General features: G+C 32.8%; 1 protein-coding gene across 1 annotated transcript; it reads right to left on the bottom strand.

The window, feature by feature from the left end:
* Window positions 1-738: 738 nt before the first annotated feature.
* On the bottom strand, window positions 739-2,608 carry LOC125841959 (F-box/kelch-repeat protein At3g06240-like). The gene has a single exon (XM_049521150.1). It carries the CDS (start codon window positions 2,473-2,475, stop codon window positions 1,381-1,383), a length of 1,095 nt encoding a protein of 364 aa, XP_049377107.1. The 5' UTR covers window positions 2,476-2,608; the 3' UTR covers window positions 739-1,380.
* Window positions 2,609-15,776: the final 13,168 nt, after the last annotated feature.

Below are 15,776 nucleotides of genomic sequence, written 5' to 3'. Positions count from 1 at the left end.
TATATTTGTTATCTTAGGTTTGTTGTGACTTATTTTTAACATTATTGCATTACAATATTAATCCAACTCGTCTGCCCTTAAACTATATTGATACATTCTACTGTACCATTTTGCGGTAAACAATGTCTACTCATTTTATATATAGTTTCGTTAAATAATATCAAAATAACCAGTACCTATTAACAAAATATATTATTAAAATAAAACTGAGTAAACTATTATACATAAAAATAAAAAGTACAATTTTCATTCATTTATGTAAATCATCCTATCATGACTTGTTTGTCGACATCAAGATGATTACCAAGAAAACTAGAGAGCTTAACAAATATAAAGGTAAACAAATTATTTGCAGAAATATATGCAACAATGAATTTTACAAGTGATCTATTAGAGTACTCCCTCCATTCCTTTTTAGGTGTCATTTGTGCTTTTAGAGAGTCAATTTGACTAATTATCTTAAGCTAAATCAGATTATAATAATTCAATATTTTAAAATATGATATTCAAAAAAGATATGGAAAGTACTATAAATCAATCCCGTGCAAACAAAAATGCATATGCCACTCTGCATGTGTTGTAATAACATGATGGCAACTTCAGAGGAATAAATATGAAAACCAGCAATATTCATTGCCTTCATAATACTGCGATAACTGGTACCTATCAAAATTGCTATCACGGTGTTCCCAGACCCCACTTTGTGGGATTTCACAGGGTATGTTGTTGTTGTGTTGTTGTACACAAGACAACCAGCGACAAAATATTCTATATATTATATTGTTGCAAATAAATGAATCAGAAAATAACAACATATATCTGTATCAAGAGTTCAAAAGAGCTTCAAAGTTTGGATATCTTTTAGCAGTTATTCCATCAACCTTCATATCTCTCCGGTGATCCTCTTTCACGTTGTAGACAGTCAAATACTTATCTCTATCCACATTCAATACAATATCATCATCACTGATCGCACAAAATGGTACGAGACCATCCATTCTAGCAACCCTAAATCTAGTCCAGGACTCCTCAACTCGATACTCTCTCATCATCCAAACATCAATTTAGTTTCCTAGTGTATCATATAACATACAAAGATATCCTTTAAGATCTGAAAGCTTATTAAACAATAACTTATTGTTAGTAGGTGTCGACACCTCCAAGAATTTCTCATTACTTCAAATGAAAAACAACCATTACATATGGAAAAACCAGGAGCTTTCCTAGTCAATCAATGCAAAGCCCCATTTACACAATCTCCTCCATAAGTAGACATCAACAAAAGTAGTGTCAATATCGATATCAAAAAAGAGTAACCACCTTAAAATCATCACTAACAAAATCATACCTCTTAGTACCACATAAACTCAGAATATCACATCAAGCAATATGGTAACCCTCAGTTCCCTTGCCAAACATGGGCGAGACAAGACTCTCAATGAAAATTCCAGTCCTTTCAAACATATAAGTTAATCCATCTACCTCCATATATCTCCATTGATCCTCTTTGATGTTGTAGACAGTCAACCTATCCCTATCCACACTCAATACAACATCATCATCACTAATCGGACAAAATGGTACCAAACCATTCTCTAAATCCATTCTATCAATACTAAATGTGATCCAAGACTCCTCAACTCGATACTCTTTCATCACCCAAACATCAATTTCGCTTTCTAATAAAGCACAAAACATACAAAGACACCCTCTAAAACTCCTAAGTTCATACCAATCCAACTCATTTCCATAAAGATTAGTAGGTGCTGGTACCTCGAAAAATTTCTCATCACTTAAATCAAAACCAATAATTACGAAAGAAGAAGCTTTACTTGCCATCCAATGCAAAACCCCATTTACAAACACCCCAGAAGCCCCTCCTCGCTCCGAAAGTACATCATCGTAAGGTAAACTCTCTAGCCTCCTCCATATACCCATTCTCACCGAATAGACATCAACAAAAGTAGTGTCAATATTCCCCTTTCGATATCGAGAAAGATTAACCACCTTATAATCATCACTAGCAAAATCATACCCAAAACCATACTCTCTGTAGCTACTTTGCTGAGGAAGACCCAAATGAAAAACTGGAATTCTATGGTAATCTAAGGTTGTGGGGTTAATTAAGTACATAATATGTTCCTGATTTTCCACCAACACCAGCCCATTACATGAGCAAGCAATACTTAACCAGTTGTTCTGAAAATTAAGGTTTGTTGAAATGGCATCGAATATTATATTTTGGGGGTTACGATTAAAGGTGATAGTGTGAAGATCGTCAGAATCAGAGATGAAAATGAGTTTAGTTTCTTGTTTATGAGCATGGAGAGTGAAGTGAAATTTGATGAATTGTGGGTGTGAGAGAAAATTGCACCATTGCTTTGATACGCACCTGTATTGACCGATGAATTTTGCAGGAAGACGAGATAGTATGTCAATTATGATATCCTGAGGTAGAATTTCACCTTTGCTCATTTGGATTTGGAGAAGAAACTTGGCTTAAATGTTCTGTTGAACCTGAAATTGTGCGGAGGCTTCCAAACTTCTACTTAAGTGCTCTTTATATTCCTTTCTCTGTATCAAAAGCAATCGGAGGATAAAATTGAGCTATTTCTAATAGTTGCTGATTTCAGTATTAGCAAAGATAATTTATGAGGACCCAAAATTTATATACCTTATTAGAGCTGTTAAAATGGGCTTAGCCCATGGGTCCGTCCAACCTAACTCGTTATTGGGTAGGGTTGTGATAGAATTTTTCAAGTCTATTAAAAATTAGGGCTTATAAGTCTAACCCATATAAGCTCTTGACCCTTGAGGCTTGATCGGGATCGGCCCATGGGCCAAAACATTATATTTAAGGGTAACTTATAATAATCTCACTAGTATATAATCTAATTACTTAAAGAACAACTTTCACATATAACAAACACAAAAATCATATTTATATGCTATAACTATAATTTGCATAAGTGCGCTCCATAACAAACTTTATGTTTGCTATGACTATTTTGCTATACATATATACAAAAGAAGCAATTCTATAATATGTTTTGGTATACATATACAAAAGAATCAATTGTATAGTCTGTGTTTGTATAAAGCGAGAAAGAGAGAAAGACAAAAGAGAACTGGGCAGAGAAATATTTGTACTATATAATTATAAGTGTATAAGACGAAGATATATGTATTTGCAAGTGTATATACAATTTTCTCTCGTTTTATACAAACATAAACACAATTTATACATTTTTATTTGTATAAAACGAGAGAGCCGAGAGAGAGAGTGGCGAGAAAGATCTGGCAGAGGGGAACGAAAATATATGTATATATACGCTTTATACAAACACAAACACATTTTATACATTTGCATTTGTATAAAAGCGAGAGAGGCGAGGGAGAGACTGCCGAGAGTGGCGAGCGAGATTCACCAGGGAGAGACGCGAAATAACAACAATTTGCTACGGGGTACAATTAAATCAAACTGTGGTTATGACATTTAATTTGAATTAATAGTTTGCTATTATATACAATTTTCCCTTTCTTAAATACACACTATGTTGTAATATTATGAATCTTACCAGATTTTGGTATGTTTAGATACATGTATCTCGAAATATATGAACTCAAAATTAGATCAATTTGTTCTAGATACATTCTATCCAAGTAGATTCCCATGTATCTAGGATATATAGACAAATCTCGCGTCCTCGCTTCTCTCCCATCTTGCTTGTCACTCTCTTATCTCGCTTGCATATCTGGTATGCGAGATACATGCTAATTACACTAGATATTTTTACTAGTGTTATTGAAACAACACCATTGTTTGCTATATTTGATTTGAAAATCTTCTCATTTTCTTGATGTTATAGAATTGTAAGTTTGAAAAGAAAAAAAATAAAAAAATAAAAAAAGAAGGGCTAGCCCGCCCCAGCCCTCGGCCCTTCTAGGGTTGGGTTGAATTGAACATTTTCAGGCCCTTCCAAATGAAATTCCTTGACCCGCGAGGCTTGGGCCAACCCTTTTTGACAACTCTATTACCTTATACTAAAAAGGGCCATTCACATGAATATCCCTATTTTGGGGTAATTTTTAAAATTTTGCCCCTTAAATTGATGATCTTTTCATGTTTGTTCTTCAATACTTCAATCAACAAAAAAGTGGTTGAAAATACCCCTTAAATGTAAAAATAAAAAAAAATCCAAGTAAAAATTCATAAAGACATAAGTTATGTCATACATGGCATACGTTCAATTTCAAAATGTTATGCCTTAAGAAGTTCATAACCCACAAGTTATGAAAAAAAGAAGAAGATTCACAAAGCAAAATTTGCAAGGAAATATCTATCGAAAATAAGGGTCTAAAATTCAGCATTGAAAAGCTTAGAGTGGTGTCCAAAATGAGGCCTATTTGAGACCTTAAGTGGAGTTGAAACCAATAGTCCAAGCAAGCTCAAATAAGGGTCAAAAGCCACAACGAAAAGAGCCCAAAAGGCCTTATTTCAGCCACAAATAGTAGGGCTTTAGTTTCTAGCTTGGACACTAAGCTATCGTTTTATTTTCCTACGTTCTAGACAACTACTTTTTTTATGCTATAAATAGGAGGGATTTTAATTCATTAAGGACATGTTACATTTAAATTAATTATAACAATAGTGAGAGTTCTTTGAACCTTTGTAACTTGTACATTGAGTATTTGTTTTATATTCAATATTTACTAGTCTCATAGGTCAAGGTACAACACAATTTTCTTATGATGTTTTTATTTTCGTTTTGATATTCTTTAGAAGAGGGTAGTTTCTACATACTAATTGTTATTTTAAATTACTCATAAAGTGGTCAAGATCCTAACTTATCATTTTGATTAGTTTTCTCAAGTAACAACATTAGATTTCTTCTCATAAATCTATACGTTGTTACTTGAATTTTGTCAAATATTTAAACATCACATTCTTGAAAATTCTTAAATTGTTCCTTTGAATTTCCCATATCCTTATTTCTAGTTTTCCATTTTTTTTATTTTTCTTCGACACTTCTAGATATTTTATTCTATGTTTAGAATCTCCCTAACCTCACTATTATAATTATATTCTCTTATTATATAAGAGGGAGTTTATGATGGGACATTGTAATGTTCAATCATAAACTCCCTATATAATATATAATATATAATATAATAAATCATTTTTTCTACTATATAATATATATTTATTTTTCTACTATAAGGGAGTTTATATAATATGTAATAATATAATATAATAAATCATTTACAAATGACTTAAAATATTTCATATTTAAAGGATATATAATAAAATAGGCTCACTCTCAAAATTCTATCCGGATCACATATATTGGGACAGAAAAAATAACATTTATCATTTTAAAATTACCAAAAAAGTATTATAAATAATAATAATTAACAACTTAAAATATCTTAAAGACATTTTAAAAGGGTTAATTTTGTAATTTTATCCATATCACATAAATTAGGACAAAGTGACCAGTAATGTTGGTTATTTGAAAGTTACATCAAAATATTATAAATCACAATAATTAATAACTTAAAACATTTTTTTAAAAAAATTTAAAATTTGGATGACTCTCCAAATTTTATTTGTGTAACATAAATTGAGACAACAAAAATAACATATATTGGGTCCATTTTAATTTATTTGTCTTATTTTTTTTTGGCTTTTTTATATTTAAAAAATGCGTAAAAATACTATAAATCTTGATAATTGACAACATAAAATATGTTTTGAAAAAAAATACAAAAAATTCCACTCATTCTTTAAGTGAATCTATCGTAAAAATACTATTGACAACATAAAATATTTCAAAAATGTTGTATGTGGGTAGTCTTATTGTGCCTTGAATAGCGTCAAAGAAAGTACAAGTTTGTGATAAAAAAACTTATTCCTTTATCCACGCAAACAATCGCTTCAAAATCTCCATTATTAGCCCCAAAACATACCATTTATATTATTGGGCCCGTGCCCGTGCATAGCACGGGCAACATTACCTAGTATAATACAATCAAGACAAAACAATCAAATGGTCACAACAACGATTATATAATTATACCAGTGAGGTTATATATATATATAATCATAATTTTGTCTTGATTTTATTATATAATTATACAACCAGGTTACGATAATCCTAAACATAAAATTGTATATTTTTAAGTACGGAAGCAAAATATAAAAAAATACTGAAAACTAAAAATAAAAATATGAGAAACACAAAGAAACAATCCAAGATTTTTCAAGAATGCGATATTCTAAAGTCTTGACAAGCAAATAATAATGTATAGATTTATTAGAAGAAATCTAGCACATTTAACTATTTGAGAAAACTAATCAAAACAATAGAATTGGATCTTGACCCTTTATGAGTAATTTATGAAAATAATTAATATGTAGAAACTTATCACCTTATAAAGATCAATACCATAAAGAAATCAAAGATATCATAAGAAAATTACCTTATACCTTGAACTATGAAACTGGTAAATGTTGAAAGATACCTTCTTAAAGCCCAAGCTACAAAGGTTCAAAGAACTCTCAATATTATTATCAGTAATTTAGATATTAATATCAATAGTTCCAATGTGTTGTGTCCTAGATGAATGAAAAGACACTCCTATTTATAGGAAAAAAGGTGTATGCCAATACTAAAAATCGTAAAAGAACAATCTAGAACTTATGGGTTAGACTTTGGTTCTCTGATCAGGTTGTTAGTGTGGGTGTCACTTACGACAAGAAAATCACTTTAATGTATTTAAACTTTGACTGACCAAAAATTCAAATAATAATGATAAATGATTTACTAATTTTTTGATAATGATTTTCTTACTAAGATTATAATTTTGGTGAGTTTTTAAAATTTGATAGATTTGGTTTAATATTGACTTATGATAAAATTCAATGTAAATCAATACATATGGAATGTTATTCACAATATTTACAAATATTATTTTGTAAAAACAACTCAAACCAACAACAAAAATCCTTGAGACAAGAAAATCACTTTAAGGTATTTAAACTTTGACTGACCAAAAATTCAAATAATAATAATAATAAATTATTTACCTATTTAATGATAATGATTCTCTTACGAAGATTATGACTTCGGTGAGTTTTTAAAATTTGATAGATTTGGTTTAATATTGACTCATGATCAAATCCAATGTAAATCAATATATATTTATATATAGAATGTTATTTACAATATTTCCAAATATTATCTTGTAAAAAATTACTCAAACCAACAATAAAAATCCTCGAGACAAGAAAACCACTTTAATGTATTTAAACTTTGACCGACCAAATATTCTAATAATAATAATAAATTATTTACCTATTTTATGATAATGATCTTCTTACTAAGATTATGATTTAAGTGGGTTTTTAAGATTGGTAGATTTGGTTTGATATTGACTTATGATCAAATCCAATGTAAATCAATAAATATAGAATGTTATTGACAAGATTTCCAAATATTATATTGTAAAAACAACTCAAACCGACTACAAAAATCCTTGTGACAAGAAAACCCACTTTAAGGTATTTAAACTTTGACTAATAAAAAATAAAAATAAAAATAAAAATAATAGTAATAATAATAATAATAATAATAATAATAATAATAATAATAATAATAATAATAATTTATTTACCTATTTCATGATGATGATCTTCTTACTAAGATTATGATTTTGGTGGGTTTTTAAGATTTGATAAATTTTGTTTAATATTGACTTATGATGAAATCTAATGTAAACCAATACATATGGAATGCTATTTACAAGATTTCCAATATTATCTTGTAAAAACAACTCAAACCACCTATAAAAATCCTTCTTTTGTTCCTTAAATTTCCACCACTAAATTGCATTCTCTATTCCCTCTCTATACATGTCCTCCAATTTGAATATCATACTTTAAGCTTTTTTTATTTCCTCCAAAAAAGTTTATCAAATGACCGATTTTAGCTAATCTTGGTAAATGTGTATTGCCTTTGTCCTAATATCTGTGCCAGTGTTCGCATTTCAAGATTACTGAAGAGAAAAAACAAAAAATCATTTGAAGCTCATGTAGAGACGTTCAATTTACTTTATGTTTGTGTACGAGGTATGCCTCAAGGACAATTGGTTCACCAATTACAACAGCAGCAACCACAACCGCTTCCCCAAATACGACATCAACAAACACAACCGCTTCCCCAATTACAGCAACAAAAAGCACAACTGCTTCGCTAATTACATCGGTTGTGGTTGTTGCTGCTATAATTGGTGAAGCGATTTTGGTTGTAGTTGCTGTATTTTGAGAAGCGGTTGTGTTTGCAACTGTTGTAATTGGTGAAGCGGTTGTGCTTGCNACAACCATAACCGCTTCCCCAAATACGACATCAACAAACACAACCGCTTCCCCAATTACAGCAGCAGAAAGCACAACTGCTTCGCTAATTACATCGGTTGTGGTTGTTGCTGCTATAATTGGTGAAGCAATTCTGGTTGTAGTTGCTGTATTTGGAGAAGCGATTGTGTTTGCAACTGTTGTAATTGGTGAAGCGGTTGTGCTTGCTACTACTGTAATGGTGAAGCAGTTATGCTTGTTGTTTCAGTCAAATCAATTACGCATCCAATATGAACCCCTTGCATTTGCACCTATAATTATGCTTACATGTAAGTAAAGTGAACAAATATAATGATTCCAACAAACTAACATAAACCATCTTTTGTACCTTATCCTTTGGTAGTGCCTTTAGTTTGACTTGTTTCTTTTTTTATGAAGGATTCAGATCGCAACAATAAGCACAACTGCTTCCCCAATTACAGCAACAACAAACACAACTGCTTCCTCAATTACAACAACATTTGAATTCTTGATTAGTTAATTGTTGAGATGACTAATGGAGGAGTCCTCGATATGAGTGTCTAATGTACTGACCACCTTATAACTACAAAAAAAAGTGTGAATTACATGGGGATTTTCCTGGGGATTAGTATGAAATTTCACAGGAAACTTATTTTCCTGCAAATTTTCATACTAATTCCCAGGAAAATTCCTATGTAATTTACAGTTTTCTTGTAGTCTTGATCTATGATTTTAGAATTTGAATGTTGTCCATGATTTCTGCTTTCTCCATGAAATGAAAACATGAAATAAAGCACATTTTCAGTAAAAACTGCACGATATATTAAAAGGACGCGACTCCTCTCTCTATTAGGTGAAAAATACAGGAAAATAAGTTCGTAAACAACGAATATAACTGTTCCAATCCCATTAGTATTTGACATAAGCAGATTATTTCTTGACACTAGCCGGCAAACCATACCTATTCATGTAAATATCAATTTAATCAGTTATTAAAAAGACACTTTAAGAAGAAAATAGTAGTTTATACTAAAAACTACTAATTACCATATGGGTAAATGTCACGACCCAAAAATTGGGTGTGATGACATGTCTTAGCCAACTAAGATAGGTTAGCCTAAACAAACCTCGATAAGGTAAATATGGAAGTAAGAATAAATAAGGAACTAAACACAACATAAACATACATAAATCATAGTATAACTCAAATGCCCCCCTAAAACCTGGCGTCATGTGTACAAGCCTCTAAGTATTACATATATTCAAAAGAAATACAAGTCTGAATGTCTTTGTATCTCGAACAAAACAAATACATAATGAAAGAGTAAGTGATGTCCGTCGAAATGATATGAAGCTACCTCATGAACTCCTAAAGCAAGCCTTAAATGAAGATGAAAAGGGGGTGATCAAGACGATCTGGACTCGTAACCTACACAAGTGTGCAGAAATCAAGGGAGTGAGTACCAAACAACAACTGTATTCAGCAAGCATCCTTACTAACCCTAAGTAAAGCAATATAAAACACATGTACTTGAACACTACATCCGAACCTTCACATACGACAACTTGCTTAACAATTAGACCAACCCAACCTTACAATTCACAATTCATATAACACATGACATGTATAATTACATCACAACATGCACCTCAAAATGTACAAATTACCATCACAATCTTTTTTATATTCAAACAACCATAATGTCTGTAACAAATCACTCATAAAGATCAAACAACAATAATAATGTGCAATGTAATGAAGTGCAATGCCATATATAGTAATGCATGTGTGTCCTAACATACACACCCGCTGAGACTCAAGCCGGGACCTATGAGGAACTCACAAGGTCCATGTATCTTTCAGAACCATTTTCCTTTGGTATATCTCATTCCCTCGGCATCCCCGAGACCATTTCCCTTCAGCGGCATAAACATTAATCTAGATCTCATCATTATGTTTCAAAACCAATGAAAATAGACATGTTCACATGAATAATGAGAAGATGATAAATTTCATATCAATACACAATCCATACTCCCACAATCATGACATATCATCAATAGTGAGTCAATATAACTGTTCTAAATCATCCTCAACACATCATACATTACTATGTCACAAAATTTCTTTTTTATCCTGCTTTGTCATCACTAGAAGTCAATCAACATTTACAAATGAACAAGAATTACAAAACCCTTCACCAATTCTCATTACTTCCAAATCACACAAGGTGTACAAGGTTCAATACGTTTAACGTCCACTTGTCTAATTAGAAGAGAAATAAATCAGCTCAGTACTTGGGCCTTCCCTTTACGAAGAGTCATCAAATCCAACAAATCTAACCAAATAAGGAATCCCAATAAGAAATCATAAACAACAACAACCATAAAACTGATTTTGGGAGCCGAATCCAAATTAACCCAAAAAGTCAATCCCGAGGACTAGGGTTAAAATTGAAAATTTGTATGAAATCATGATACGCAAAGATTTTTGAACTAATATGGTTAAAATTGAAATTTTGTATGAAATCATGATACCCAAAGATTTTTGAACTCATTAGTAAAAACTACATCGAAAAATAAGTTAAAACCTAGCTCAAATCACCATTTGTCTTAAAACCCAAGTTCTTTAGAAAAACTCACAAAGTTTTAGTTCAAAATTAGCAATGAGGTGAGAAAATCTTGAAATAAATAATGGGTAATAATGATGGGGGACTTAAAAATTGTTACTTAATCGGCGGATCTCAAAAAATCACTTCAAAATCACCTTTACTGAGCCCCCTAAGTTCAAAAATGGTGTTAATGTGAATGAAACCCCGACTTTTGGAAGATAATTTTGTTAAGGCCACTTTACTCTTCACGATCACGACCCCAAACCTCATGATAACGATGAGTAATGTTGGTCAACTCATTTTTATTGACCTTTATGATCGCGACACAGGGACACATGATTGCGATGACCCCACGTGATCATGAAGAAATGGAAAATACACCTACACGATCACGACTGAGGACCACACAATCGCGAAGAAGGTCCATCAAGCTCCAGACACAACAACATTAACAAATACCAAGACCCAACAAAATTCACAGAATGAACCCTTGGGATTTGTTCGAAATCCCGAGCGCATAAATAAAGTATGCTACCCAACTAAACTCGATATTTCAGACTCAATGGAACTGTCGAAACACGGATTCAAGGTCTCCTTGACTCAAAACCCGTTAAAGTTGCTACAAACTAATAACTTCCACTCAAAAATACCAAAAAATCTTCAGAAGCTCTGAAAATTCAACCAAGATCTCACCTACGCCTAAAATTATCCCTTGAATCCAATGTTGTCGTCAGAACTTTAATTCGAGTGTTCCAATTCCAAAAATTTACCAAAGTCAACACTTAGACTAAATACACTTAAGCTTCCAACACAAGGGCTCAAATCCACATAAAGACTTTGAAACTGAAAATGATAACACTCCTAGATCAACCTCATTTCGGAGCTGATGAAATTTCATTCCGAAACTCATAGCTCCGATTGTTTCCAAAAATCACTTTTAACAACTTTAAGTCTCTAAAAACTCTAAAACATCCAAAAATTTCAACTTTTGTATCCAATTTCAAAATCAACTTTGTAAACTGACCAAACATGATTCGGGATAACTATCAAAAATAGCAAAATAGTAACTTAGAGAAAACTTCCAAAAATTACATTGAAGGTCATTATAGTAAAAGACAACTTAGCATTGACAAAACATATGGTATGCCAAAGAACTTTATTGTAGATTTGCTTTTCATGATTTTGCTGGATGTGACTCGAATTCTATGAAATAAAATACTCTTTACAATATGATTTAGTTTTTTAGAAAACCGATCATTATTGTCTCGTGCATTCCATCATTTTTTTTGTGTCTTAGAGGCTTCATAAAGCGTAGTCTTAGTGGGGATTAATGATTTTTTTTCCATTATGAAGGTTTAAACTTTAACACCTTCTTACGTCTTAAGTTTGAATTTTTTTACGATATGTTGCCAAGTTAACATTTGTAGTTCATACATTATTTTATTTTTAAAAAGCAATTCCGCTAGGTAAGGTGTGTCTATGGCTAAATTTTATTAATAAAGAAAAAAGGACCTCAAGGAGAAAAGTACAAGAAGGGGGGCTAGACCTTACCTTACTAATCTTAATGAGGTAACATATCTCTACTAATAAACAAGCATGAAGAGAATAAGAGTTAGAGAAAACTGATATTCGTTGATCATCATAGAGCTTATAATTCATTCTGTGGTGATACTACAAAAGAGGATGATTAAGTAATGCAAAAATATAAAATCTAAGAATAAAGCTAAGTTATCAACCTCAAACTTCATTTTATATATGTAGAAATTTAAAAAAGATGGTTTGCCCGTGTAGAGGCTAGTCCTCCTGGAACAAAAGGATCTAAACCTTCCACTCCCCACACTGGATTTACATGTTGTACTTTTCCCGAAGTAACTTGAATTATTTCCCTCTTGTCTTATTTGTCAAATATGTCAAACAAAACCTGATAGTTCATCGCTTCTTTTGGGATTTATTGGGTCTTGTTGTTGTTGAAACTGTCATATGATTTTGCTTTGACAGTCTCATCGTTAGGTGCCTTGGAATAAATTTCTCAGTCACCTTACCATCCCAACTATGTTGCCTTTCATGTGTAGTCTTCTTTTTGCTTTTATTGCTTCCACTTTTTTGTTGCCTAGGTGAGAGATATTTTCCTGAATACCTTCTCAAATAATGTCTATCATATCATCATCATCGTCCTCGTCAAACATGTCGTTGCCCAAGTCAATATCATAAGTTGTAGTTGGACTAAGTCTTGAAACNTGGGTCTTGTTGTTGTTAAAACTGTCATATGATTTTGCTTTGACAATCTTATTGTTAGGTGCCTTGGAATAAATTCCTCAGTCACCTTACCATCCCAACTATGTTGCCTTTCATGTGTCGTCTTCTTTTTGCTTTTATTGCTTCCACTTTTTTGTTGCCTAGGTGAGAGATATTTTCCTGAATACCTTCTCAAATAATATGTCTATCATATCATCATCATTGTCCTCGTCAAACATGACATTGCCCAAGTCAATATCATAAGTTGTAGTTGGACTAAAACTTGAAACTACATCTTCTGGCTCATGGCTCTTTTTCAATACCTTGGTGGTAATGGTCAAGTTTTTTTAGAGTTATCAATTGTCACTACCATAGATGAATTTGTCTTACTTGAAGGAGCACATATGGGTGCTTGAGGACTTAAACTTATTTCTTGCTGGTGAAGAAATATGCTTCTCTTCCTCAACTAAATCTGCCCATCTAGAAGAACTTGTTTCCTGTTGTTTTTTCTTATAAACAATCAAACCGTTTGTAAAATTAGCTTGAGAGATGGATGGAATACCTTTCACTAAAGTATTGTCATTTCCGTTGAAGATTAAATGCTACCTATATATTTTCTCTCCAAGCGACTCCAAAGATGGGGAAAGAACATCATGATCTGAGGTGTTGATTGTGGCCAAAAATGGTTTGATCATTGGGTTTGCTTTATTCAATAATGTGGCTTGTGGATCCTTAATTATTCTAGTGGTTTCTAGATTAGAAACTTAAAGAATTGGAGTGGATAATGCATGAAGCTTTTGATCAGAATTGATCATTAGGGAATAAAAGTTGTTAGAGCACAACCTTTCTTGATACTTTATCTTCACAATTTACTGTCTGGTGCAATCTAGTTGTTGTAGTTTGGTGCTACCAGGAGAATTTTTTTTGCTTGGTACTACAGTCCAGCCTCCCTTATCATTGTCATTCAAAACGAAGTCACGATCGCACATACCACAAGATTAAAAAATTCGATCAAAATTTTCTCCATGCCGTTGCACCTTATTAACCTAGCCTGAATCTTCAATCATAGCAAAACTAGGATCTTTCCCAGATAAAACACCAGCAACAGGTATTTTAGGATCCGAAGCTTGATCATACTCTAAATTAACCACATGAACCACCTAATCACTAGTAATACCATCCAATTTGTACCCAAAACCGAAGTATGAGAGACTGTTGCTAAGGTGCAATTTAGTGTAATTGTAGTATTAAGAGTATCATCTCCAACACAAGTATCAACTACTCGATCTCCATCATTATTAATAGCTTCCATCATTGCTATATCATTATTATTTGCATATGCAGCTCAAGTATTATCAGTAGTACTTTAATCTATGTTTGCTAGTTCTGTATCACCCCATATTCGAAAATAGACCAGATTACAGATTTCTGGTGTTACAGGTGGCACTCACGGGCACCATCCAAGGACCGTTGGAGGACCCACGGCCCGTCCTGCAGGTCCCTGGTTCGTGTCAGCAAACTCCCACAAAACTCAGCCACAAATTCGGCCAAGTGTTGACCCACGACCGCACCTACGGTCTGTAGGTCAGGTCACGGATCGTGAATCGTGGTTCGTGTTCGTGGATCGATGCCCCTAAAGCCTAGTTTCAGTCCCGATTGACGGTTGACCAGCAAGGATCGTCATTCGATGCACGGTCCGTAGGTCTGACTATAAGTGAGGGTTAGCAGCCAGTTAGATGAAAATTGTTGAGTGGGTCAACTTTATATGGTCATAACTTTTAGCACAAAAGGATTTATGTGTCCCATGACCTATAATATGATAGATAATTGAATTCTCTTTCCAACGCCACTGGATTTGCTAAAATCTGGCCTCTGAGTAAAAGGTTATGCTCGTTTTATTGAAGCCCTATTGGGCAAACTCGACCGACGACTCCAATCGACGGACCATCGATTGACCTACGGCCCGTCAATCCAATACGTCGATCACTCCGACAGCAGTTAAGTCATGGGTCTTTTGGTCTTTTCCTATTTCGTTTAACCCCTAAGATACGTCGTTTAGACCCTAAATCATGAGGTTTTAGTTAGTTTAAGCCTAGAAACAAAACTAGAACTTACCTAAGTCAAATCATTAATCAAAACTTAGGAAATTAGAAGCAAGAGAGGAGAAAAAGGTCAAGAACCCTAGTTCAAGAACGCAGCAAGATTCCATCAGTTCTAGCCCCGAAATCGATAGATTTTCTCCGTGGAATTCAGCACCAGGTATATGGGATTTAACTAGTGAGTTCCTTTCGCCCATTAGGTCTCTAGAATTCAATCAGATTCTTGATTTTATGATTATGAACAGACCTAGGGTTTCTAGAATTTCAACAGATCATCATGAATTAGTTATTTAAATGTTCCAAATCAGATTATCATGTTATTGCTCAGTTTATCGCATGAATTTCAGAACCCTAGCTATGTATTTCTTTAGTTCTTGAATTACACATGCTAGGTCAGATATTTCTGTATTCAGTTATACATGCCTCAGTTATTAATGCGTCATTATCAGATTA

The sequence above is a fragment of the Solanum stenotomum genome, chromosome 1 (assembly GCF_019186545.1).
Source record: "Solanum stenotomum isolate F172 chromosome 1, ASM1918654v1, whole genome shotgun sequence".
Lineage (NCBI taxonomy): Eukaryota > Viridiplantae > Streptophyta > Magnoliopsida > Solanales > Solanaceae > Solanum > Solanum stenotomum.
This window is presented reverse-complemented; position numbering and strand designations above follow the sequence as displayed.

Excerpts from the sequence above, each read along its gene's own strand:
- LOC125841959 (XM_049521150.1), bottom strand. The coding sequence starts at position 2,475 with ATGAGCAAAGGTGAAATTCTACCTCAGGATATCATAATTGACATACTA.